The sequence below is a fragment of the Ursus maritimus genome, unplaced genomic scaffold (assembly GCF_017311325.1).
Source record: "Ursus maritimus isolate PB19 unplaced genomic scaffold, ASM1731132v1 scaffold_17, whole genome shotgun sequence".
Classification (NCBI taxonomy): domain Eukaryota; kingdom Metazoa; phylum Chordata; class Mammalia; order Carnivora; family Ursidae; genus Ursus; species Ursus maritimus.
The window spans coordinates 31,000,439-31,025,902 of record NW_024424119.1 but is presented as its reverse complement, the minus strand read 5'-3'; the positions used below and the strand labels follow the sequence as shown (position 1 = coordinate 31,025,902).

The following is a 25,464-nucleotide window of genomic DNA, read 5'->3' as shown; positions in this document are numbered from 1 at the left end:
CTTATTTCTTTAGGCTGGCACTTGTTTGCATTAAATTGACCATTAGTCTTGAGGAATGCCTATCATATCTATAGTTTTTTCAGAGAAGAAGAATCTTTCCTGAAGGCAGTATAAACTAGAGATTAATAGAATGAGTTCTCCGGATTCAGTTCCTGGGTCTGCCGTTTTCTGGTTGTATGGCCTTGGGCAAGTTGATAAACCTCTTTAAGCTTCAGTTCCCCCATCTTTAAAGTGGGGATAATAATTATACGTACCCAAAAAGGACGCTGTAAGGATTAAATGAGGTGATGAATGTAAGATCTTGGCACCGTGCCTGGAATGAAGGAAACATCCAGTAAGGGTTAGCTATTACCATTATTAAAATAATGAAAGAAATACTACAAGAATCATAAATGAGTCCAGCTTTGATGAGTGACAGATACACAAAGGCTGCATCTGAAGGATGAAGAATGGAGGAAGGTGACAAAGAAGAGAATGAAACGAAGGGAAAACTCTGCTCGAGTGAGTGGATGTGTCCCCGGCCAGTTCTCCTAACTTTAGGTCTGTTCTTCAATTTGAAATTTTGCCACCGGAGTTTTTCTGTCACTGACCCTAAAAAGAAACAAAGGACTGTAATAGTCAGGACCTCCTATTGGAATACAGATACTCCACGCAGCTAGACGTGAGACGTGCCGTCATTCTAAAGCCAAAATCTGAGCAGGGCCAGGAAGCCTGCTGGGATTTATCAGACCTGCCTCTATCCATTCACCTGCGAAGGTAGCATCCCGTAAGTGGTGGATGGGTTTTTAGAATAGAGAGTAAAATTTCAAATATGGGAATCAATGATATTCATTGATTAGGTCGATTATATCTATACCGCAGGCTGGCAGACATTTTCTGTGTGGGCCAGATAGGAATATTCTAGGCTTTGTGAAACCATATAATTTCTTTCACACCTACTCAGCTCTACTGTTGTGAGACAAGAGCGGCCGTAGACAATATGTAAATCAATGGGCATGGCTGTGTTCCAATAAACCTTGATTTACAAAAGCAAGTGGCAGGTCGGAATTGGCCCACGTGGCCTCGTTTGCTAACCTCCAGTCTATACAAGGGTTTTGATGCCATGACTCAAGTTGTCAAAAGCACCTGGACTAAAGCTCATATAAATCAAACATGATGTCAAAGAATGTTGTTGACTAGAGATTAGCTGACCTCACATAGAGGGCTTCAGACTAAAAATGAAAAGAGAGGAAATACAATGCTTAAATGTAAATGGAGAGCCTAGCTTTTGTAGAAGGAATAGCGCGCGCGAGCACACACATACACACACACACACACAAAGTATAAAAACATAAAATGTGTTCAGTAATTCACATTACAGAAAGACTGAGCAGGGCTCAGGAACATTGTTTCCAGCCTCAGTTTTCTGTTTTCCAATGTTCAGAGTGTGAGTAATAACTCAGTGAACACACATCCCTGTTTGCTGAGAACAGTCTGAGTGTGCTATCATCCCGCTGTAATAATCAATAGTGACTCCTTTTAGAGAAGTGTCCTAGTTTGCAATATAAATTATATGGCCACGCCTATAAGAACCAAAATGGTTTTGAAATTGTAGCACAGACAAGTGTTCATTGTTTAAAGTTAAAATTTGAATAATAACACAAGTCTGTAAGGCAGAATATGGTGCTAGACAAGGTGAGGGCTTCAAGTCATACAGAGTCGGATTCAAATCTTCATTTATCACTTTCTGCTGGTCTTATACAATGTGTTGAATCTCCCTGAATCTTAACCCTTCATATATAATAATAATTAATAAAAGTAACAATCTCATTAGATTTAAATGTGTTAATATATAGTAAATATACAAAAATATTCACTGTTATTTCATTATTATTATATATTTAAAGGGGTAGATTGATTAGGTGGGACATAGTCATCCTTCCTATACAGAAGATAGGCTTTAAAAGGAGTGACTTCCTTTTCTCTGAAGACTTTCTTTCTTTCTTTCTTTCTTTCTTTCTTTCTTTCTTTCTTTCTTTCTTTCTTTCTTTCTTTTTTTTAAAGGTTTTATTTATTTATTTGACAGAGAGAGAGACACAGCCAGCAAGAGAGGGAACACACGCAGGGGGAGTGGGAGAGGAAGAAGCAGGCTCCCTGTGGAGCCTGATGCAGGGCTCGATCCCAGGACCCCGGGATCACGCCCTAGGCTGAAGACAGATGCTTAATGACTGAGCCACCCAGGCGCCCCTCTCTGAAGACTTTCAAGCAGAGATGTAACAGGCACTTAATAGTGATGTTATAAATAAACCTTGCTACTCAAAGTTTGGTCCATGAACCAAGTGTCAGCATCACCTGGGAGCTTGTCAGAAATTCAGACTCTCAGGCTCCAACCTAGACCTAATGAATCAGAACCTACATCTTAAACGCCAGGTGGTATGTTTAGCTTTGCCTGAAGAATTCAGAAATCAGTGGATGATTATTATAGTAGATGACTTTTAAAGCCCTTCGGAACTCTGAGACCACTCCATATTATCAAGTCCACAGGTTTTAAGTGGATAGAATAATGGCATGGGGAGGAGCTATGGTCTCACTAGCTAGTATCCCATTCCACTGGGCAGGTTAAGAATGGCCCTTTCCACCCAATCCCAAAGAACATTAAACATTACATTCCATTTATTAAAACACAATCTCAGATAAATACAAATGTGGACCTTAAATGGAATACCCAACACTTAGACTGGTTTTTAATCTAAAGCATCATATCTCCTTGGACGTAGCCCCTTGATCATTCCTTGAGTTTGCTTCCATTTTGTTTTGAGCCACTTCTCTGCTTTCTGCAAAATGTGTATCTGATTATTTTCCATACAGGTGCTCTGGGTAGAGTTCAGTATTCCGTTAATACTGAACGGTTCACATACAAATAGATAGTTGAACCTTAGATATTTCCCCAAGGCCTGAAGAGGTTGAAACAAATACAAACAGAACTAGAAGAGCTGGCGAAACGTTTAGCTGAAACTTTAAAGAAAATTTTCTCTCTCTGGGACTTCCTGGTGATGGTTGTAACGCGGCGCAACTGCTTTAGCTCTTTGTGAACTTTTATCGTCCCTCCTTGATGCAGGCTTTCTGACATCCCCGGCTGTTTGAATTACACACCACGTGGACACCCAGGATGGACTATCCTGGTCCATCGAGTTGCATCAATTGCTTCGTAGATCCCTTTTCTGATTCCATTATTCTGTGACTGCCTGAGTAGCCCATTGATTTTTTCCATTAGAATCTCACACACAGAAATAGAGAAGAATATATTGCTTCAAAAGAATTGAGATAAGAAGTAAAGGGAAAAAACTAATTTTTAAGGGGAAAGAAAGACAACGTGAAGTGTGACAAAAGTATCGAGTTTGTAATGTGTCTAACCTAAGGGAATTTTATGTTCCTAATGATGACTTATTACACCAATATTTATCAGGCATCGACTGTGCCAAGCACTGTGTTTGTTGCATGATGATGATGATGATGATGGTAACAGTAATAGCAGCTAATGTGTGTTGATGACTTATGAGCACTCAAATGAGATAAGCATGGGCCCTGCCCTTATGGGAACTTACAAGCTAACAGGAAAAGCAGACATTGCACAAATAATTCCAAGTTTTATCAATACTATTGCAGGGTGTCATTGGAGAGTGTGTTAGGTGGTCTAATCTAGTCTAGGGGTCTGAGGAAGCAATATATAAGAGTTAGCTACACAAAGGAAAGATAGGGGTGAGGAGAAAGAGCATTCCAGGCAGACTGAAAACTGTGGGCAAGAGCTTTGATCAAGCAAAAAGTATATGTTGGAAGAACTGAGAGAACTGGCTAAAGCTTAGAGGACCAGGAGGAGAGTGGGGAGATGAGGCTGGAGAGAAGAAAGCAGAGCAAGGTCATGCTGAATCTTGGAGAGCCCATGAAGAGGCCACGTTCATCACAGGGTCAATGGGGAGCCACTGTTAAGTGTTAAGCAAGTGAGTGAATGATCAGCTTTGGGCTCCAAGATTACTCTGACTGGACTGGAGGGGAAAAGAGGAAGTATGCAGAGGGCAGAAATGATGGTGGCTTGGACCAAAGAGGTTGGCAATGTTTGTAAAACATCTCCGAGGTAGAGTGGGGTCCCTGTCAGGTTAATAAAATACTTCCTCCCATTGGAGTCTGGTTATTTGTGTTAGTGTTGAAGGAAATTTCTCTTCTCAAAACCTCAAAACTGTTCCCTTCAAAGGCATCAGAGCCATGTGAGGGAGATGTGGGAGCCCATGAGCAAAAGGCACTGAAAGACATGGAAAAGAAGAAACACAAAGGGCTAGTTCTCCACTGGAATATGAGCCTGGATCTGCTGGTTCACGACTCCATCCCATGACTTAGGAAGGAATGAAGTACTAATGACTTAGCAGAGAAAAGAGGGTCAGGGTTTGCCTAGAAATAGTTCGTAGGCCATAAAAGTATTGTCACAGAATAATGTGAGAAAATGGACTTCTTCCTTTTTTTTTTTTAGATTTATTTATTTATTTGAGACAGAGAGAGCACAAGCGAGGGGGAGGGGCGGGAGACAGGGAGAGAGGATCCTCAGGCAGGCTCCCCACTGAGCCTGATGTCGGGCTCAATCCCATGACCCTAAGATCATGCCCTGAGCTGAAATCAAGAGCCGGCCACTCAACCGACTGAGTCACCCAGGTGCCCTGAGAAAATGGACTCTTAAAAGGGATTCTTTTCATATATAAGACAAAAGTATTTTAATTACTGGCCTGAGATCCCTTTGCCCTAAAAGGAGGGCTCATTTCTAAAGCTGGAGCTCTAAGCTGAATGGTTAGCCCCTTTTGTGCTAAGTGAGATGACAAAGCCCTCACTTCCCTCTGGGCTCAAAGAATAGTTATCAATCATTTGTCAGGCATTTTAATTGAACAACTGGATGATAAAAGGCATCGGAATATAGTGGTTCATCCCATGTTCATCACACACAGCGTCCGGTCCAGTGAAGAAGCTGGAAGCCTAGACATTAAGCTATCACACAATTAAATTTAAGAAGTGCAGGGGCACCTGGGTGGCTCAGTCAGTTAAGTGCATCTGACTCTTGATTTTGGCTCAGGTCATGATCTCAGGGTCATGAGATCGAGCCCCGAGGCTCTGTGCTGGGCATGGAGCCTGCTTGAGATTCTCTCTCTCCCCTCTTGCACAACTCACGAAGGTGCTGTCTCTTAAAAAAATTTTAAGAAGTGCAACTGTGATAGGTTCTAGCAAAGAAAATTGTGCTGTGAAGGCTTATGGAAGGAGGGTACTGCACAGACAGCAAGTTAGGGATACGCTGAATGAACTGAGAGAAGTCAGGTGGGTGGAGAGAGAGTAAGACAAGTGGTAAAGTGAGGTAATTTGGCAAACACATATAGCACACCTATCAGGTGCCAAGTGTCATATACGTCTCTGTGATACACAAATAAATAAAACTCAGTCTGCATGTTGGGGCTGAGTCTTGCTAATTGGTAACTATGAGGATTTGATTGTCACTTTAACTACCCAGACCTCAGCATCTTAATCTGTGAAACATGAAAATATCTATCTTGCAGGATTATTGTGAAAATTAAAAATATTTAAGGCCCTCAGCTCACTGCCAGACACATAAGTAGCAAGTTTTGCAATGACCACGTCGAGAGTCAGTATGACATAGTATCAGAAGCAATGTTCACAGTGTTCAAAAACACAGTATTCTCCATCAGACTGCCTGGGTTCAAATCTCAGGTCCGTCATTCACTAGCTGTATGACTTTGGGCAAATGACAAACTTTCTGATCTTTAGTTTCTTCATCTATAAAAGGAAGATAGTAGAAATACCTCCTACGTTTCTTGGGAGGATCGAAGGAGGTAATGCATGAAAGTGTTAAATATGGTTAAAGAGATAGCTAGACCACATATTATGTATATGCAGGGTGCTGGACCAGCACAGATAAATAAGGAGTAAATTGTTTTTGTTTTTGTCCTATATAGGAGGGTGAAGCGAGATAAGACCAGAGACTTCAAACACCAAGTCTTGATCTTGGCCTTAAAAATTGAGTAGGTGTTGGGCAGACAGAATGCTGTTAGATTTGCCCTGCTCAAGCCTCAGGGCTGCTGTTTGCTACAGTGAGAATGCCAAGGGGGGGCTAAGGCATAAGGAGACTATTTTAAAAGACTAGTGAGTTTGTTCTGATAAGCATCTTCTCTCCAGTTGCTGCCAGGAGCTGCAAGGCAGGGTGGTGTGATCATCACATGAGCTTTGGAATCATACACACTTGGGTTCTGATTCAGTCCCTGCTTCTTCTGTGTGATCTTGTGCCAGTTACTTTACTTCTCTGAGCCTCAGTCCACTAATCTCTAAAAAGGAAGTAGTAACGGTGCCCTCTTCATGAAACTGTCATGAGGAATAAACAAGATAACGCATGTAAAGCACTAAATACCATGTCTGGCACATAACAAATATTCGGTAAACGTTAGCTGTTGTTATTGTTGATGCTTTATTGAGGTTATGCTGGCACAGAACATTAGACTTTTTGTTCAGTGTGTGGAACAATGACATTAAACACAAGGGGATGCCTAATCACCTACTCAACAGGGGGATCTCCGAAATAGATCAACAACCAAGGGTGAGTTCCTATGTGGCAGTGATTGCAGGGAATTTACCTTTGTGGCCCCAGTCACTTGGAAAGTTGTGCAAAGTAGGTCCTCAATAAATGTTGAATAAATTAGTGAGGGATTTGCTTTGCTGATCATAAAATAAGCTCTTTTCTATTTATAAACATGAGACATGTTTCTGTAAACCTATAAATAAATAAGTACTCCTATCATTTCACCACCAGTGGGATAATCATTGTTAATATCTTGATACATTTTCTTCCAAGGTGTGTGTGTGCGTGTATGAGAGACACATATATATGTTGGGGATTGTAACATTTAAAGTTATTAATTAAGTTAATTAATTAAATTAATTAAAGTATTAAACTGTATAGATATTTAATTTGATCATAACATACAAAAGCTTTTTCTTCATTTGTCATATAAGCATTTGCCTTGTTTTATTAAATATGCTTCAAAACACCATTTAGACATTGCATAATATTCTATAAGAATGTGCCATATTATTTATTAATTATTGTTAATTTATTGCCATATTGTGAGATTTTTAGCATGCAACAAAATTAATTCATCTTAAATATAAGTGTCACCATATTCGGCGAGTTCTTCACCTTTCAGGGTTCTAAACAACTTGAAAAACTAATTATTAAAAAACGAAACTGTACTATTTTCCTCATAGAAGAAAATTACAAACATAGTTACATAAAATGCTGCCTACGATTTTGGAGGCTTTATAAACTTCACAGAGCCCATCCATAGAGTCCTGTCCCAGGACTTCAGGTCAGAAGCAATAACATCAAATATGTTGACATGAAGCAAAACAAAAAAGTGCAGGAAAATCTAATGTGACCATTGTGGAGAAGTTTCCTCTCTGAAATATTCCTGACTACAGGATATTCAACTCTTTTTATAACACAGTCCAATCCCAGTTCATTCTTATATTGGAAATAATCTTTCTTAAGTCTAGATGCTACATTAACACTCCTGTACACCTTTCACGAATAATCATGTTGCATGTGCTGTATCTTTATTATCCTTTAGTGACACCAAGCCTCTGCAGAGCTCCTGTGCTGCTTCTCACGGAGGACCTCACTGAGGTCCCACACCCTGGTGAACTGTATTAGTGGGTCAGCCCCGGCTACCCTTCTCCTCTGTGGCTCCTAACTGCCTTACTTCCCATTCCATTTGGACAAATATGTAGCATGACTCAGCACTGGAAAATACAGTTACGGTTACCTAAAGGAAAGAGATCATCTCATAATTATACCGAAAATAAATTCAACAAACTTCAAATATAGCATAGAATGGATAAACATAAAAGAGTTGTAGTCACTACTTTGAGTCAGGTATATTTCAGTCTCAGGATGCAGGGTTTTAACTTGGTCTTTGTGTAGTTCTAACCAAGGAGAAGCACAACCTTTAATTTATTATCTTTATACTTTCTCCGGTATGCAATTTATAATAATGAGGCTGGTTCTGCATGCCAATTTATACAGTGCCTAAAGAATTCTGATAAGTTCTCAGCATAAAGCAGAAAACTGTTTTATGCTTTCTGTTTGTTGTTTCCATCCATTTTCTTCTGAAGATGGAATACTTACTTGCGTGAAAGCTGGGGTATGAAAGAGTATGTCCATATCTGCACATTTCAGTGTATGTGTTTATGATGCTGAGTGTTTGAAAAATTCTAAATCACTATTCGATTCCAAAGAGTGATGGAAGAGGAAATTTTTGAAAACAATCCTAAGAATAATTTGTATTAAAGACATTTCTTTCTCCCTCATAGCTACATCATCCCTCTCAAGGCTTTCGCTTTGGAACTGTCCGGGAAAGCAGTGCTGAAGATTATGTGAGGCAAAGCTTCCCAGAGATGCATGAGTATATGAGAAGGTACAATGTACCAGCCACCCCTGACGGAGTGGAGTATCTGAAGTGAGTGTCAACCTCTTGGGTCCAGAAAGTTCTCACCGAAAGAGAAGTTTTAGCCACTAATATATAGTATTTGTTGGTTTTTTAAAATGACAGCTAAATATACCTACTGTGTGTTCAGTAATACCTTACACTGTGTGAGATCGAGAAGGCAGTATGGAATAGTGTGCATTTAATTATGTGACCTAGATTACTAGTTACCTGCATCGTCCCCAGTTGGCAGTAGCTTTGCTCAAAGTGCCAGTGGGGTCATTAGTGTAGCAGATGGTGGGGGAAGTAAATGTTGGCTTGACATCACTTGAGAAAACAATGGTGCTGAAATGATCAAACACTCAGGGAATGTGGCCAGAGGATAAAGTGTCCCAAAGCAACCCTTTCCTTCACAGTGAATCTCTAAGCCCATGGACTGTCTCCTCTTGCCACAAGGAAATGGAATTTATCTTAGAGATTTCCTGTAGAAAGGAAATAAGATAAAAGGCAGCGATTCCCATGCCTGCATCCTTCTCATCAGGATTTATGAGAAGCAATCAAGAGCAATCACATTGCCATGGCAGATTATCAGAGCCTGTAATTCAGCGAAGCTGAATGCAAAGGAGGGTGGTGCCGTTATGGATCTGTGCATCTAGTCTGCCTGGGAGAAGGGAATGAATGGCTCCTGATAAGCAGCACAGTGTGAGGGTGAGCAGTCCTCTCCTTTGTGCCTGATAGTCTCAGACAATGACATACATTCAAGCCTCCAATCCCTAAAATCATGCAGCCCCAGGAAACTGGCTCATCTGTGGTCAACCACAGTAATCTTCCCAATGGACAGACAGACTTGGCACCTCAAATTCTCTTTGAGGAAAGAAGGGAAGCAAATAAATAATTGCATGTGACATAGAGCTAATGTTTCTCAAGAGCTCTGGTGACAGGACCCTAAAACTCCTTATGGACTTTTATAGAGTCTAAAGAGGAAGTCTTGTGCTCTCAGATTTGCAAAGGTATGTAGGATGAAATGCTACTTTTGCGCTATGAAATGGCACTTTTGGGTGTGCAAGAACATTAAAATGTTAGAGTCCCTCTCTAACACAGAATTCAGTGCTCCTTTGCCTTTCAGCTTCTCTTCTGTATTCTCTCCTTCAGGCAGACTCATGGCAGTGGCTCCCCGCTAGATAGTAATCGCTGTGAACCAGGCTCTTCTGGCAGGGTGAAAAGAGCGAGATGCACCAGTACTGGGCAGTCCCCAGTTCCACTCCACTCAGGGTATTCATTTATTCTGGAGGCTTCACCTGAGAAGGCCCCAGTACTCAGAGTTGTCCCCACTGTAGCCCGGAGAGATGAAGTCGTTAGAAAAGCAGGCACCAATGAAGAAGCTTAGACCTTAAAGAAGCAACTTGTCTGTGGTAATATAACCAGCAAGTGGCAGCGTCAGGACTAGAATCAGGTCTCTAGAATCAATCTCTGCTGCAGGCCAGTCTAGGAACCATAACAGAAAGTAGGTCCTTGACATTCAAAGAATAGTCCATGTTCCAGAAGCATCCATGTTCCCATTAGCACTTGGGAGTTTGTGAGAAATGCAGACTGCCAGGCCCCATCCCAGAAACTACATATTAGCAAGCTCCCCAGGTGATTCGCTGGTGGAGGTGACATTGGAATATAGGCAGCACTTAACCATTCATGCCCTCTGACTTCTTATCTTTGGGCATCTCTCTTCATGTTTGGCCCCAGTCACTGCCTACACTCGAGGCCACCACTCCAAGAAACCACAGTCCTTATAATACCCCCCTGGCCTCCCAGAGCCCTGGCTTGCAGAACACACTTCCAGAGTCGCCTGGGACTATATGTGTTATTGTGGTGTATGTATTATTTTGTGGTAAATGTATTATTAAGTGGATTCTCAAAAAGGCAGAACATGATTCTATAATGGGAGAAACAATTGGGGGCCCTGCCAACCGTAAGGATGATTCAGCCAGTCTAGAAGCTGCTTTTACCTGGATCACACCCAGCCACTTCCCCACTAGTGATTCAGGGCCCCATGGGAGTCTGTGAGCTAATTGCTTCTTGCCTTCCTGTACAATAGGGACCTGTCATAACTAACTTCACTTTGCAGCCCAAAATCAGGAGTAATTATATAAGGATACCACTGAGACCGGACCTCAGTAATTACTGCTTAGAAAAACTGAACCCCAATTTTTTTCTCTTGTTATTGCTATCTCAAATATTTGCGGAGTACTGGTAAATGGTGACTAGTTGCTGTGTGGCTCCCAAGGTACATGTTATTACTGTGGCAGTAAAACTTTTATTGGAGAACCATCTTTCAGCCTTATTTTTATTTTATTGCCAAGATTCCATTAAGGTTCCTCATCATCAGCTCCTAGGAGACAGTTCACATCTTCAACCCTTTCTGAAGCTTCCCACAGCTGTGGAGCTGAGAGATGTTTTTTATTTTGGTTAAAGTTAAACACAGGTCTCATTATGACTTCAATCCAATACCCTTGGAAAAGGTAATGCATTTTGAATAGGCTGGAAGAGTAGAAAGAGGAAGCAATGGTCCCTGGCATCCAGAAGGGAAGTGGACCTATTTACTCTGTGTCCATGCGTGGCCCACACAAAGCCATCCATGTAAATATGTACTTCCTTCCCACGGATGAATGTCTAAGGGTGTCTCTTTTTTAGATTTTTGATGGGCCCTAGCCATGTTCTATTCTGCGTTTAAGGCCACTCCACTCTATTGAATTCCAATAGACTCATTTTTGGCCCTGAGAGAGGAATGACTGAGTCTAGATGGAAAAGAGAAGAGTTGTTCTCTTTGCCAAGATGTTTGGACAGCCCTGAGGGTCGGAAAGCCTTTCTTAAATGGCTGTATGTCCTACATCTTTCCAAAAAGGATTTGAGGTGGCTGAAAACAAGAGTCATTGCATACACCTTAAAGGGTTCCTTTTAAGACTCCCCCTTCCTTGCCTCCTTTGTAATTGGGACCTCAGCCAGTGCTGAGACATACCTTCCTCTGGACCATTTCTTTGGCTACGTTTTAAAAGTGGGGAGAACGCATGGAAGATGCACAAGGTATCTGCTGGCATCTTGAGCCCAGTCCACGTCTGGTTCACTGATGCAGGCCAGGGAGACACCTATCCTAAGTGATTCCTGCCTGAGTCGCCTCCTAGAACAGGAGTGAAACATGAATCTCTGGAGATATTTAATAAAGCAGATCACTAAGATCTATTACCTGTGCTTCTGCTTCCAGTTAATGAAGGCTAGCCCATGGACTTTAAAGAGACATCTCAACTCCCTTTTCCCCAGGACTGCTAGATCTCGTATTTGTATTTCTTTAATATGTATTCCTAAATATGAAATGACCCCTGATCTCTGAGGAATATGATAGTGATCATGACAGAAAGAAATAAAAATTTCCACATATTGATTAATGAATCCACCTGACTCCAACACTTACTAGCCATATAACCTGGAACCAGTTACTTTCACTCTCTGAGCCTCAATTTCCTCATCTGCTAAAATGGGGTAATACCTCACAGCCTTACGAGTGATACAGTGTGTGGAAAACAATCAATATAGTGCTTCGCACAAACGAGTCACTCAGTTAACGTAAAAGAAATGAACCTTCCCATTCAATTCAGTCACTCCGGCTTTATTGTTGGATTTAGAAGCAATAAAAGGAACTGGTAGATAAACCCATTGGAAAGATGTCATGCTGTCTTAGAAGAGTGTCTCTTTCCCCTGGTCTGTTCTCCATGGGTCAGCGAGATGTCAACAAGGCTGAGTCAGCAGTTACCTAGCTTGTGCTGCCCTTTCTTTCCAGGTTTCTGTCCCCTAAACAAAAGCCAGCTGTCAACCTTTCTGTCTATTAATGAATCATTTTTCTCTTTTCTTCTCTTGGTCTTAAATATAGGAATGATCCAGAGAAACTAGACGCCTTCATCATGGACAAAGCCCTTCTGGATTATGAAGTGTCAATAGATGCTGACTGCAAACTTCTCACCGTGGGGAAGCCATTTGCTATAGAAGGTATGAGCCAGTCACTCTTGATTCACTTTGACTCAGGATACGCTCGGTTTGCCAACCTAGCAAGTCATAAATGCCAGAGTCACAGGTAAAAAGCTATTCATCTTCCCTCGTTTTCATTTTCAACTCATAAGCACTTAAGTTATTAAGTTGCTGAAGCTAGGAATTTATTTTTCACCGACTCCATAAAAATTTATTTATCCAATTGTTCGAAAAACAACAATAAACGTTGTTACCCAGATGATGCTGCTTCCAATATCTGAGAATGGTGGTACAGTGTAACAAATGGGGAGTCCAATTTTAATTTAATCTGTATTTTCTAATTCCTGTAATGAATCTGATGCAAAAACTAGAGTGATCACATTCTACAACCGGAAGGACCTCAATGTTGATCTAATCCAGTCTACTCCTTTATCCACGACAAAGCCCACGGACATTACATCACTTTTTCATAATCACACAATTAAATGATAATACTGGAATTAGAATCCAAATCTCATGGTTCCTAAATAAATGTTTTTTCCACTAGGTGGGAAAACGATAGAAAAAGAAATCTCCTTCTCTACCTTAGTAACCTTTAAGAGTCCTAAACAAACCCTTGTTTGGGACTTCAAGTTTGCTTTTCTCCCCCACTGGCAGCAAATTTTTGTTCCCAACTTGATCAACCAATCAATCAAACTTCAGGGCCAAAGAAGGATTGCTTTGTCAGTTGCGCCTTTAATTCTGGACAACAGCTGAAATATGGAGCTGATAGTTTGAACCAGCAAATTTCACATCTCCCAGTTCCCAGCTTCCCTTCTCTGACAGTACATGCTGGCTCTCAAGACAGCCGTGCTCACTTGTCAGAAACACTTCGACTTGAAACAATCCCATGAGGGTGCCCAAGTCCTATTTCCAGAAAACTCTGCTTTTCCGTATGTGAACTAGTGTATCAAAACTATCCTGATTCCAATTTCCCAGTCACAGTTGGTCTCTGTCTCCCCTAAACATATCAGCAAATTTTTTACTTCAGTCTTTGTTTTTGTGATGAATGAGAATGTAAGAGCTGATGTTGTTTCTTTGAGCCTTCTCCTAAGAGAAATCAATCTTTTCTCCAGGCAAAGTGACCTCCACCTGAACCAGGGATAGAACTCAGGAAGAGAGAGATTTAGTGGTAGTTGTCCTCTATTAAAACTACAATCTGAGATAGAAAAGTCTTAAAAAAAAAAAAAAAAGGAAGAAGAAAAAGAAAAGGCAAGAAAACCAAAAGAACATTTATTATATAACCCCATTTTGATGTAACAATGGAAAAATTCCCATTTTTTTATGGCATCTGGGGATGTGGAAAAAATGTTACATTTTTTTTTCTGTCCTAGATGTACTGGGTAATTGAGGTCCCTTCTGCCTTTAGCAGTTACTAACAATGAATCATTTGTCGAGGGCATAAGAATGAGGGACTCCATTCTCCACCTTTGTCTTCAGGGGGCAACCCTATCTTGTCAAAAGACAGCGGTGAGATGGCTTGTTTGCCTCTGCTAGACCCCAGTGCCAGATGCCACACAATTAACTCCCCACTGGTTTCCTGTTTACATTTCCATCTGTGCTCCTGAGACTCAGTGTCTTACAGTTCCCCTCATCTCCACACACCACATTGTTTTCAAAGGGGATAAGCACAAAATGGCGCATGAAAGAGCTCTCTCTACAAGAGAACAGAAAGACCACAGATTTGAATAGAAAGCATTCTCCTCATTGTTGGTTTATTCTAAAAAAACCACCGCTGGTTTATTCTGGGTGAGGTGCAAATCAGGAAATTTAATTCAGTACTGCCCCTGCCACCAAGTTCACAGCCTGAAAACAGAACTTGATGAAACATAAAGGGAGGATACGTACAAGTTATAAACAACAGTGTGATAGAAATACTAGTAAAAGTCTTGATCACTGCTTTTTTTAAAAACAATGTTAATCTCATAAATTTTTAGGAAATATTTCTCTCGATGAAATTTTTAAAAATAGTATATGCTTTGACAACATTTATGTTTCTTGAACTTATAAAAGTGTGGACTTATTAATTAACCAGACATTAGAGGCATAAAAATGTCATGAAAGCAATTCATGAACAATTCTTACCCTTTAGCTTATAGGAGTATTTCATATAGGTATCTGTAGCTGCTGTGTAATAACAGTTACGTAATAGATGATGTATTACCTCTTACGTAACTCATGATGTTAAATTTGAAAGAAGTATCTAATTCACGGACTGATGGAGTTCACCAAGGGACCCTGATATCTGTATGTACTTTCCCAGGTGCTTACATGGCTTCAGGAACTTAGGAGGGAAGGGCGAGTCCATTGGTTCCTTCATGTTGAATGTACGTTCACGTTATATGGTACTGATATCACACCAGCTGCTCGTGACAACTGCTCACCCCTCCCAGCTCCCCCGTTCTGCATTTATTTAGGCTTCAAAGGTAAAGGTGAGGCCAATGTGAGCCAGTGGCTCCACTTTGAGTTTGAAACCTTTTCCTGAGGGCTCAGCACAGCAAACCGAAACTCTTCAGAATTCAGAAGCATGTGGAAAGTCTTTCGTCGTAGTAAATACCACACACCAGGGACACAAAGACGTATCGTGTGCTCTGGAAAAAAAGAAAGTGTTCAGATAAATGAAGACATGTCCCCAATTTATGCATTGGAGTTAGCTGACAATAAAGGTCAAATGGGAAGAAAGAGTAATGGAAGAGCGCAGTAATGATTTGTGACCTTTCTGCCAGAGACCTTTGCCTGTTTTTGAGTTTGTTCTTTTACTTGCTTCCCACTAATTATTTAACACAGTGCTTGGAGCACTATCTCTGGAGTCCGAGTGCTTGGGTGAGAATACGGTTGCTGTTACTCACTGTGCCCCATGGGGCGAGTCGTCTCATCTCTTCTTCAGGCCCCTCATCTGCATAAGGGATCTATGAATACCACATCTAGAGTGGAGTTGTGAAGGTTAAGTGAAGTAATCCATGTGAAGCGTGGACAAGCACAGAGTGCCCAGTGAATTATTATTATTTGGTATATTGAATGAATAGACTGAGACCGAGTCCCTAGAAAATTATCCCAGGATAGATAGCCGTCACATATCTCAGCTTCTCCCACACACTTCTCTCTCCACTCTCATGTGCTGGGGGTAAGGGAACCCCATTTTTAAAGTCTACTTTACAGTTGGGACTATTACAATATGTTCTCAACCGTTGCCCCAGAGTAGCTAAATGTGGTATTCCAAGGACAGACAGCAAAAAATGAATTAATCTTTCTTTCCTGAAGCCTTTTTAACCCTATCTAGGATCTCATTTTCAAAATATCTATTACCCAACTACATTTCAGGAAGATTCTTTTAGTCTATGAATTTCTAACTATACATTTGCTAGCCAAAATATATTTCCCCCACTCTTAGCGGAGTAAAGCTGATTTATCCATGGGGAAAAAAAATCAGAATTCTGTTCTGAAAATTGTTCTCTTGGGCTATTAAGCTGTATCCAATTTCCAGGGTGCCTGATGCCTTCATCTTTAGGGTTGAAGGATTCCATTTTGCTTCATCCATCAACCACAAAATAGTCAACCTCGCCTTTATTGCAAAGCCACGTTTCTAATGATAATGAAAGCAACTCAGGCTGCTAGGTTGAGTCAGCAATTTAAAAATAAGAATTCTTTGACCAATGAACACAATCAAATTTGAAAAGCAACTGATAAAGAGAAGGACAGAAATGAAACCTTCAAGGTTTTACTATTTTATATTTCTGAATAAAATGGATTTTTATGTCTTTTAACAAATACCTCATCTAATCACCACATAACTTTTTTCCCTATGAGAAATTTCTCCCCTTGTTCTATATGCATAATTTGTTTTAATTAGCTCATAATAATTATTATTGACTCTAATAATCATTTAAATGTCAATACTCAATATATGTATTAAAATAGAAAATTTAAAAGGACAGTAATCTATTTTTAGCAGTCAATTGCAAATTAACCTTGACGTGATGGAGTAGAGTGATTTAATATTTATTATTTCCTATGTAGCAATTTTTTATAAATGTCCCTGCAACTTCAACATAGCTTTTCCCTAAGGCATTTGTAATACTTTTGTTGTAGTGCCAAAATTCTGTTCTTAGAATATATAGATTTATCAAAAGTATTAATTTCAGCTTCTTAAACTTTATATCATGTATTTCTGTCTCATCTACCCCAAATGCCACTATCAGGAATCAATCTAAGATGCTTCCTCTCGTCCTCCCATCGGGTAGCAAGTTCTCATTCCTCTGAGCTCCATAGAGTTTTATCCATCCTCCTCATTGCATCTAGTTTTCATATTTGACCTTTATTGAATTTATGCATCATCTGTCTTGTTTTCCAGAAAAGTCCTGTAACTTTCTCCCATGTTGTGTAGTTATTTATGTCTGCCTCATGCCCCCATGACCCCATTGCTTCATAAGGGTAGAATCGGTGTCTGAGTTAACTTGGAAACCTCTCTAGCCCTCGGTGGGGTATCTGGCACAGAGTATAAGCCTTCAACACATGTTGGTGGAATTAATGAATAGATGAATAGGTGTGCAATGAATGCATATCAAATGAGAAATGAAAACATTTCTGCCATTACACTAAGCTGGGCTGGAATTGTTGGCTTTGAGACGATTTTTAGAAGAAACAATATAGTCCGGGGGTGTTGTCGCCAGTTAATTTCCTCATCTATGTATAATCATGTACCAGGTAGGGCTATACTTACACTATATTGCCACAACTTATTGAAAAGTTTATAAACAAAATCTGCCCATGAATAATATATATTTTGTCTGCGGAAAACAAACCATCAGTTTAGATGATTGTGGTTTTTTACCGAATTGCCCATTTGGGGGAGATTACATCAATATGATTGTAGTGGTAGAGCCTGTATTGAAGGGGAGGAAATAGGCCAAGTATTCCCTTGTCTTGGTCACATGCTATTCTGGACATAGTATAAAGAGCATTGGTTTTAGACCTACTTGGAAATGCTAACTTTGCCACCTATGAGCTGTGTGACCGTGGGCAGGTTACTTATTCACTCTTTAAGTCCTAAAGTAATACGTATCACACGTAAGTTCATATAGGGGCTAGACACATGTGGAATATTATCTGGTACACAGTAGGACTCAATACATTCTAGTTATTGTTATTAAATTTCCAGAGGGATTTAGCTCAACTCCACATTGCAGTCTAGTATACACTCTTAGTCTCCTGCGTGATCTACAACATGGGCTAAGGTACATACAAAGTTTATTATAACGCGTAATATATGGTACTCTCTCAATACCTATTAGAAATTGTTGATGAAAATTATTGCCTTGGGGGGAAAATACAGTAATATTCAGCAAACCTGGTCTAGTTATCCTGAAGATCAACCCACTTCCACCAGATAGTTCCAGGTCCTCCTACTATATATTATATATGCCCCAGTTCTTCTCTCTCATGCTATTTATCTCACTTGTAATGACATAATCATTACATAGGGCAGTAATAACTAATAATAGCATGTACACTCAGTGATGGCAGGGACGTTTCTGCCTTGCTCACTGCTAAATCCTGATTACTTAACACAGTGCCTATTCACTCAATAAATATTTGTTGAATGAATGAGTGAATGAATGAATGAATTAGTAAATGATGAATGCATGAGTCAGTAAGTCATTGAATATTATTATGTGCATGACTAGTGTTGTGCTGACATGTAAATAAGTACTGAAAGAATGAACTTGCAACTGAGTTGTCAATAGCATTCATTATAATAAAAGTTTCTAAAGAAAACTGGCTACTTCCTTATGGTTAGTTACCCATTATAAAAAATGTTATTTAATGATAACATCAGCAGAAGAACAGACTGCCTATGTAAAGTCTTTTATTGTCGGTCTTGCTTTTCAAGCCAAAACGACTAGGCACAAAGTAGGCACTCAAAATAGCTCTTTGAATGGAAAATTCTAATCATGCTCTTGACATTGTCATCACTCCCCTGACTTGCCATTGTTAGGGAACAAACACAGTTATCAGGGGGAAAAACCATACAGCTCCGTAAAACTCAAAAATGTTTTCTGCGTTATTTATTTCTTCCCTTTTATTGGTTATAAACACATCTCAAGCCTCATTTTTTTAAAAAAAGGATTTGTGTATCCACAGTAAAAAACGGAATGAAAACTAATGTCCTTGAAAATAAATTTTAAGATAGAATAATTATAGTATTTGTTTTCATGAAGTATCTTTGAATTCTTGACAGCCTTTTAATCTTTATCAGTGAAAAAAGAACAAGCTATACTTTTAAATTTATCTTCCTCAATCATCCTGAAGGCAAAACATCGTTTTTTGACTATGCTGTCCGATAGCTAAAGACAATATGTAGTTAATTAGCTCTCTCACATGGCTCATCAAAGAGCTTAACAGTGAATTAACAGTTTGGAAAGGAAGTAAAGCCACACAGAGCGAAGATACATAGTCCAAGCCGGTTAATAACACTCTGACAACACATTATATCCACTTTGTGCTCCGCCGTCATCCTTTCCCCTGCCTGCCTTGCCTTAACTGCTATCCTGGATATTTGACTTATTAGTTCCTTGATTTTCTTCTAGCTGTACTTTTGCCACATGCGTATGAATTCTTAAAAATATACTATTTTGTTTCGAATGTGTTTACATTTACGCAATGGATTCATGCTGTAATCTTCTGGGACTGTTCTTTTTTACTCAGTATTGCTGGGAGTTATCCATATTATCCCATGTAGTTCTAGTTTATATGTTTCACACGATATAATATTCCAATTTTGTAAATATGCCACAATTTATTAACCCATTCTCTGGTCAAAGAACAGTTGGGTTGTTTCCAAATTTTTGCTATTATGAACAGTGCCTCTAAGAACATTCTGGTACATATCTCCTGGTATGGTTGTAGAGGAGCTCTTTAGGAATGTACTTAAAATTACTGGTCTTAGAACATATAAATGTTCAGCTGTACAAAACAATAGCAAACTATTTTCCACAATGGTCATATCAATTTGTATTTGCAGAAGCAACGTGTACGTGATCTTATGGACCAACATCTTCTCCAACACTTGCTCTTACCAGACTCTTTTTTTTGGTCAAGTTTTTGTGGATGTTTTAATTCTCATGCTAAATCATATGTTCATATACAATTTAATAATAATTATTAAAAACTGACAAAATAAAAGTAAAAAAGGATCATATATGACCAATAATGAGAGAATGTCATAAACCAGAGCTTATAATTAATCCAGTTTTGTGTGTTGAAGGTTCAGAGGAGGGGTTCTAGGAGAGGTGGATAGGGAATCCTAGTCCCGGTAAAGGTCTCAAAAGGTATCTTCTCAAAATTATCTTGGAATACAATGTGCCACTGGAACACAGTGAGCAGCCCATTCCTCTCCTTTCCAGATTCATCTCTTCTACTCAGAAAGGCAGCAGATACATAGTAATCATACTTTGGACATCCCTGAGTCCTTTGAAGGAAAGATGCTGAAAACTCACCCGACCCTTGGTACCGGAGCTGACGGCAATCTCACACAAGTGTGGTGGCCCCTCCTAGGATCCTCTCAGGTGAAAAGCTGACCCAAGATTATATTTTCTTCTAGGCTATGGCATTGGTCTCCCACCCAACTCTCCACTGACCTCCAATATCTCGGAGCTAATCAGTCAGTACAAGTCACACGGGCTTATGGATGTGCTGCATGACAAGTGGTACAAGGTGGTTCCCTGCGGAAAGAGGAGCTTTGCCGTCACCGAGGTAAGGAAAAGTGCCGATTGTGTTGATGCTTTGTATTGCTTTACCTTGAAGAATATGAAGAAATGCGGTTACACATGTCCTGTGGTCCATAATCCAGGCTATTACACCTACTAGAACTCACCATATTTGCATTACTCCTAAGTTCACTTGAAGAGTGCCCGTTCCGGTAGGAATTTGCAATAAGACAAGTTTGTCTTGGATTAAAACGTGATGTTATTTTGATGAATCAATGTCTGAGCTTCCACTTTTTTTCTATATGCTATATCCTCAAGTGCAGAAGAAACGCTGTTTGAATTATAGCAGTGGTACCTGAGATTGTCATTAGCAGTGTTTGGTTTAACTCCTAATCACTGGACATGATGTGGACTTCCAAATGTCCTTCAAGATCTAATCAGATCTAATTTCTCAGTGGTCCAACCATGAATCCTTTGTGGATTTAGAAAAATAGACATACCTTAATGGGTAATTCTTAGATTACTGAATCATAGATTTTTTTTAAACTGAAAACAACCAATACCAATACTTTTCTTTTACAGATGAGAAACTAATACCTAGAGATCCTAAGTGATTTGCCCAAGGCACACAAATAGTCAGAATCTACATCTTTCTATTGCAGTGCTCTGCCTTTACAAGGTAATTAGAAAGAAACCATCAAAGTGGATAATTAAGATAGACTAAAAGATGTAACAAGAACCATAGGTTGAGGTATTTAAAAGAGAAGCCAAATAAACTAGTACAAGGTCAGCCAGACATTTAAAAAAAAACAAAAAACACTACAGCCAACAACAATAATGGCTTCAAATAGCCTCTATTTTGGCAAATTTGTATTTCTACGCAGACTCTTCTGAGCTCCAGAACCATATGTCTACCTTCCCGTTTTGACATCCCCGCTTGATATCCTACAGGCGTCTCACATTTAACTTGTCAAAAACTGAACCTTTGATCTTCTCTCCTAAATCTGCTTTTCCTCCCGTGCTTCACATCTTGGGTAATGACGCCTCCGTCCACTCAGTTACTCATTCCAGAAACTGCCAAGGATCCTTTGGGCCTCCCACATCTCACCTTCTGCATCCATCAACGAGCCATATTTTTCCCTTCTATAAAATATGTCTCAAGTATGCCCGTTCATCGCCGTCTTCCCTGTCATCGCTCTAGCTCAAGCCCTCAGCCCTCATCTGGACCGCTGCAAAAGTCTCCGAACTGCTCTCCGTTTTCATGCCTGCCTTTCTCCAGTTTGTCTTCCACGCAGCAGATCACTCTTCTGCTTAGAAGTCTGCACTGGGCTGCCCTGTTAATTAGGGAGCAATCTGAAATGCAGAACGTGGCCTACAGGGCCCTGTGGCACTTGATCCTGCTTTTATCTTCAGCCTCATCTCATGCCGCTTTCTTCCTGGCTCGTTACAGCCCCACCACCATGGTCATTGTATTTATTTTTTTAAAGATTTGTTTGTTTGAGAGAGAGCGCACGTGCGTGTGCATGGGCATGCAGATGGGGGAGGGGCAGAGGGAGAGGCTCTCAAGCGGACTCCACACTGAGCCCGGAGCCTGATGCGGGGCTTGATCTCATGACCCTGAGATCATGACCTGAGCCCAAACCAAGAGGCAGATGTTCAACCAACTGAGCTACCCAGGGGCCCCCACAATGATCATTTTAGGTAGAGATATGCCAATGGCTCCCTGTCTTGGCATCTTGGCACATGCTGTACGTCCTCCTTCCCAAATACTCTTACCCCTGCCATTTTCCAGCTAATGCCTCTCATTGTGAACTCCCAGCTGAAATCTCACTTCTCCAGAGCCTGCCCATAATCCCTGTTCCAATCTGAATCATATCTTCCTCTTTAACCTCATATTATCTCATTGAGAAGATGGTCATAGAGCAAAGATTTAAAGGAAGCAGGAAGGAAAATGGGGAATTAGGGAACTAGCATGTTCTGTTTCTTACCATGTGACAGAAGCTATATTAGGGACATGAATTCATGGATTCGTACTGCAACCCTGTTAGGCAGGCATTTTTATCTCTATTTGGAGAGGTTTGCATGGCTTTTTCTAAAAGAAGTAAAATTGGTCATATACTGGTCAGCTGAATTAAGTCAGCCAAGAAAGCAAACAGACCAATTGCTTCAATTGTACAAAACAACAAATCACTTGATGTTTTCTACCGTTCGCTGTAACCATGGTCAACTCATGCTAAAATCTCCAGGTGATTCAAGTTGACAGCAAGACATTAAAGACAAAAGGAGCGTCCCAGTCACGTCCCCAAAGCCAGCCATATGGAATGATTTGCACCTCTATGACCACACGCACACGTCTAGGCTGTTGCCATTTCAGCAGACCATCAGACAGAGGTATCAGCTGGAGGGACCGTCTGACCCCACTGGACAAGCATCTGAGGGTGCAGGGCTCTGTAGACTCAGAACCTCACTCCACTGTGCACATAGAGGGGAATGTCCTTTTGGAGATGAACATAAATCTATTTATTCGAGTATGAAAAGAGCTACCTCAAAGCATGATCAGTTTGAAGCCATACGTTTCTGGACTTGTATCCTGAATCTGCTAATTAACAACTGAATGACTTAACTGCTATTTTGTTTGTTTATTTATTTATTTGAGAGAGAGTGAGAGAGAGAGGGAGGGAACATAAGTGGTGGGAGGGGGAGAGGCCGAGGAAGAAGCAGACTCCCCACTGAACAAGGAGCCTGATGCAGAGCTCGATCCCAGGACCCTGAGATCGTGACTTAAGCCAAAGGCAGATGCTTAACCAACTGAGCCACCCAGGCGACACGACTTAACTGCTATTAAGTCTGAGTTTCCTCATCTGTGAATGAATACGATAAAACCTCTCTTGCTATTTTGTTCTGAGAAGAGGAGATAGTTTCCGGAAAGACCTAGTAAGAAAATTGACCCAGTAAGTAGTAAATAATGGAAGTGTCCATAGCTCCTCTCCCTCCATCAGAATTGCCTGAGGTTCATAGATATCGTCAGGTGTCTTCCTGCAGCTCTTTTTAGAAGTGAGGAAACCTTCCCCAAAGACCCTCAGTGGATTCCTCATATGTCATTGGCTAAAGTGGTGTCATCTGCCCTGTGTAATCCAGTCAATGTGAGGGGAATGAGATCATCCTGATGGATTAGACCAGTCATGACTCATCCCCTAGGACTGAGGATGGGCCAGCTTCCCCTGAAATACATGATCACATAGAGAAGACCTAAACAAAAGTAAGGTTCCCTTAGGAAGAATTCGAGAATGGATACTGAATAATCAATCCCCCCCTTCTTCTACACCAACTCTATCAATGGAAAAAGTTGCTTGCCCTCGTCACACCGACTTCCATTCATCTATACAATAAGGTATTTGGATTTTATTATCTTCAGAAGCCCTCCCAGCTTTAATCCAGTGATGGTGGTTTTCCTCCCCACTGTATTATCCTGAGATAAAAATATTGATATTCTTTACAGTATAGTATCATAGTTGAAAACAGGGGCTTTGGAGATAGTTCTGGGTTTGAACTCTTTCAGCTCTGTGATATAGGCCATGTTACTTGGTCATTCTGAGCCTCATCTTCTGCAAATTGGGGGACTGTATAGGATTGGAGTAAAAATTAAGTCAGATAGTGCTTGCAAAATATTGAGCTTATGCCCACCTATGCTAACCACAAGGTCACATATGTTGTTAAGGATTTTGAGGTTTCACATAAATGTTCCAGGACTGCGTGGACTTATCAGTAATTTCAAACAAAACCAAATTAAGTGTGGACACATAAGACAGATTTCGAATAACAAATAATCAGCAGAAGCCAAATTCAGGGGAGGGGGATTTGGGGAAATTCTCGATGTAGTAAGCTGGAAGCAGTTGGATAAGAGACTGACATCAGGATCGAGTTATGGTTGTTAAGACAACCCTGGACCCACAGATCTGCTGAATTTGGAAGGAGGAGAGAGGTAGGAGTGGAGAGAGTGGAAGAGATGCATATTCTTAATTAGAATGTCGGAGACCAAAATGAAAGAAGCTTCTGTGGGTGTGGTGGTAAGAGAGCCACCCGCAGCCTCAGGGAATGTTCCAAACACAAGTGGAGCCATTCTGAGGAATGGTGGCAGCTCCTGGTCCATGCAGTCATTGCTTTATGATGGTGCTCACCTGTGTGAATTTACCCAGCCGTGCGTATCCGTGTGCACTGGCTGCCATGTTTGTCTTGTACAACCTGAGAGAGATTTCAGGGTGTCAGCCTCACAAAACCTACAGGTAGAGTGTAATTAAATGAAGCCAGTCTTCAGCTGAAGATTTCCCTTGGCTCCAATCCATGAGTTTCCACCTGCTTTTTTTGGTAAGCCTTCTCCCAGAGAAGGTAGAAGAAGGAAGCATACCTGTTAGTGCTTTGCTCACCATCCCTTTTGGCTCACATGCCATCCATTGCTGGGCTCTGATAGTGTCGAGAAACAAGGACTGGCTCTGAAAGCAGACAAGCCATGTGGGAAGCCTGCCTCTACCATCGGCAGGCCTCACATCACTGACTCACCTCGGTCTCTGCTTCATCTCTTCCGTGGCTTCTTGTGACGAGTAAATAAAATAGTAGATTAATGAACACATCCCACCTCCTTCACCAGGCCGGGGGCGGGGGGTGCAGGGCACAGGAGAGCAGAAGCAGGAATCTTGAGGAAGACATTCCTCTGTTAATTTCTGACCCAACCTCCCTTTTTCCAGGTTCAGTCCCAGTCTATATATGTTGCCCCAGAGTAATTAAACACCCTTGTCCTACGAAAAAATATCCTAGTTTAGCTAATGAGTAATCTGGTCACCTAGTAACACAATATGAAAAATGGTTTTTCTTCCTATTTCTGGTAATTGGACATTAATACTTCATCCCCTATGACACCCTTGATCTATTCGCCTCCCATCTCTTGGCAACCCCAGAGCTGTCTAGCTGCAGTCTCTCCGGAAGATAAACTCATTTTTTTTTTTAATTCCAGGGCTTTATCCGGTCCCCAGAGTCACCTAGAAAATTGCAGGTCCAGTTCTGCCAACCAGACTCTGGCAGTTCTCAGAGAGGAATTTTAAATCGACCTCAGAGGTTTCTCCATGGTCCTCCTAGCACAACTCTGCCTGTGCCCACGGCAGACTCATTGTCACTCAGTTCCACTGGGGAAAACATATGGCATATTTAAG

The 25,464-nt window shown here is 40.7% G+C and overlaps 1 protein-coding gene across 1 annotated transcript in view; it reads left to right on the top strand.

Annotated features, from left to right (window-relative positions):
- The window catches only part of GRIN3A (glutamate ionotropic receptor NMDA type subunit 3A), a 140,716-nt gene that overhangs the window by 87,608 nt on the left and 27,644 nt on the right, over positions 1-25,464 (top strand). The window contains exons 4-6 of the mRNA XM_008708024.2: positions 8,392-8,537; positions 12,421-12,536; positions 20,155-20,306. Of these exons, the coding sequence (XP_008706246.2) occupies positions 8,392-8,537; positions 12,421-12,536; positions 20,155-20,306 (414 nt within the window). The remainder of the gene's footprint in view (positions 1-8,391; positions 8,538-12,420; positions 12,537-20,154; positions 20,307-25,464) is intronic.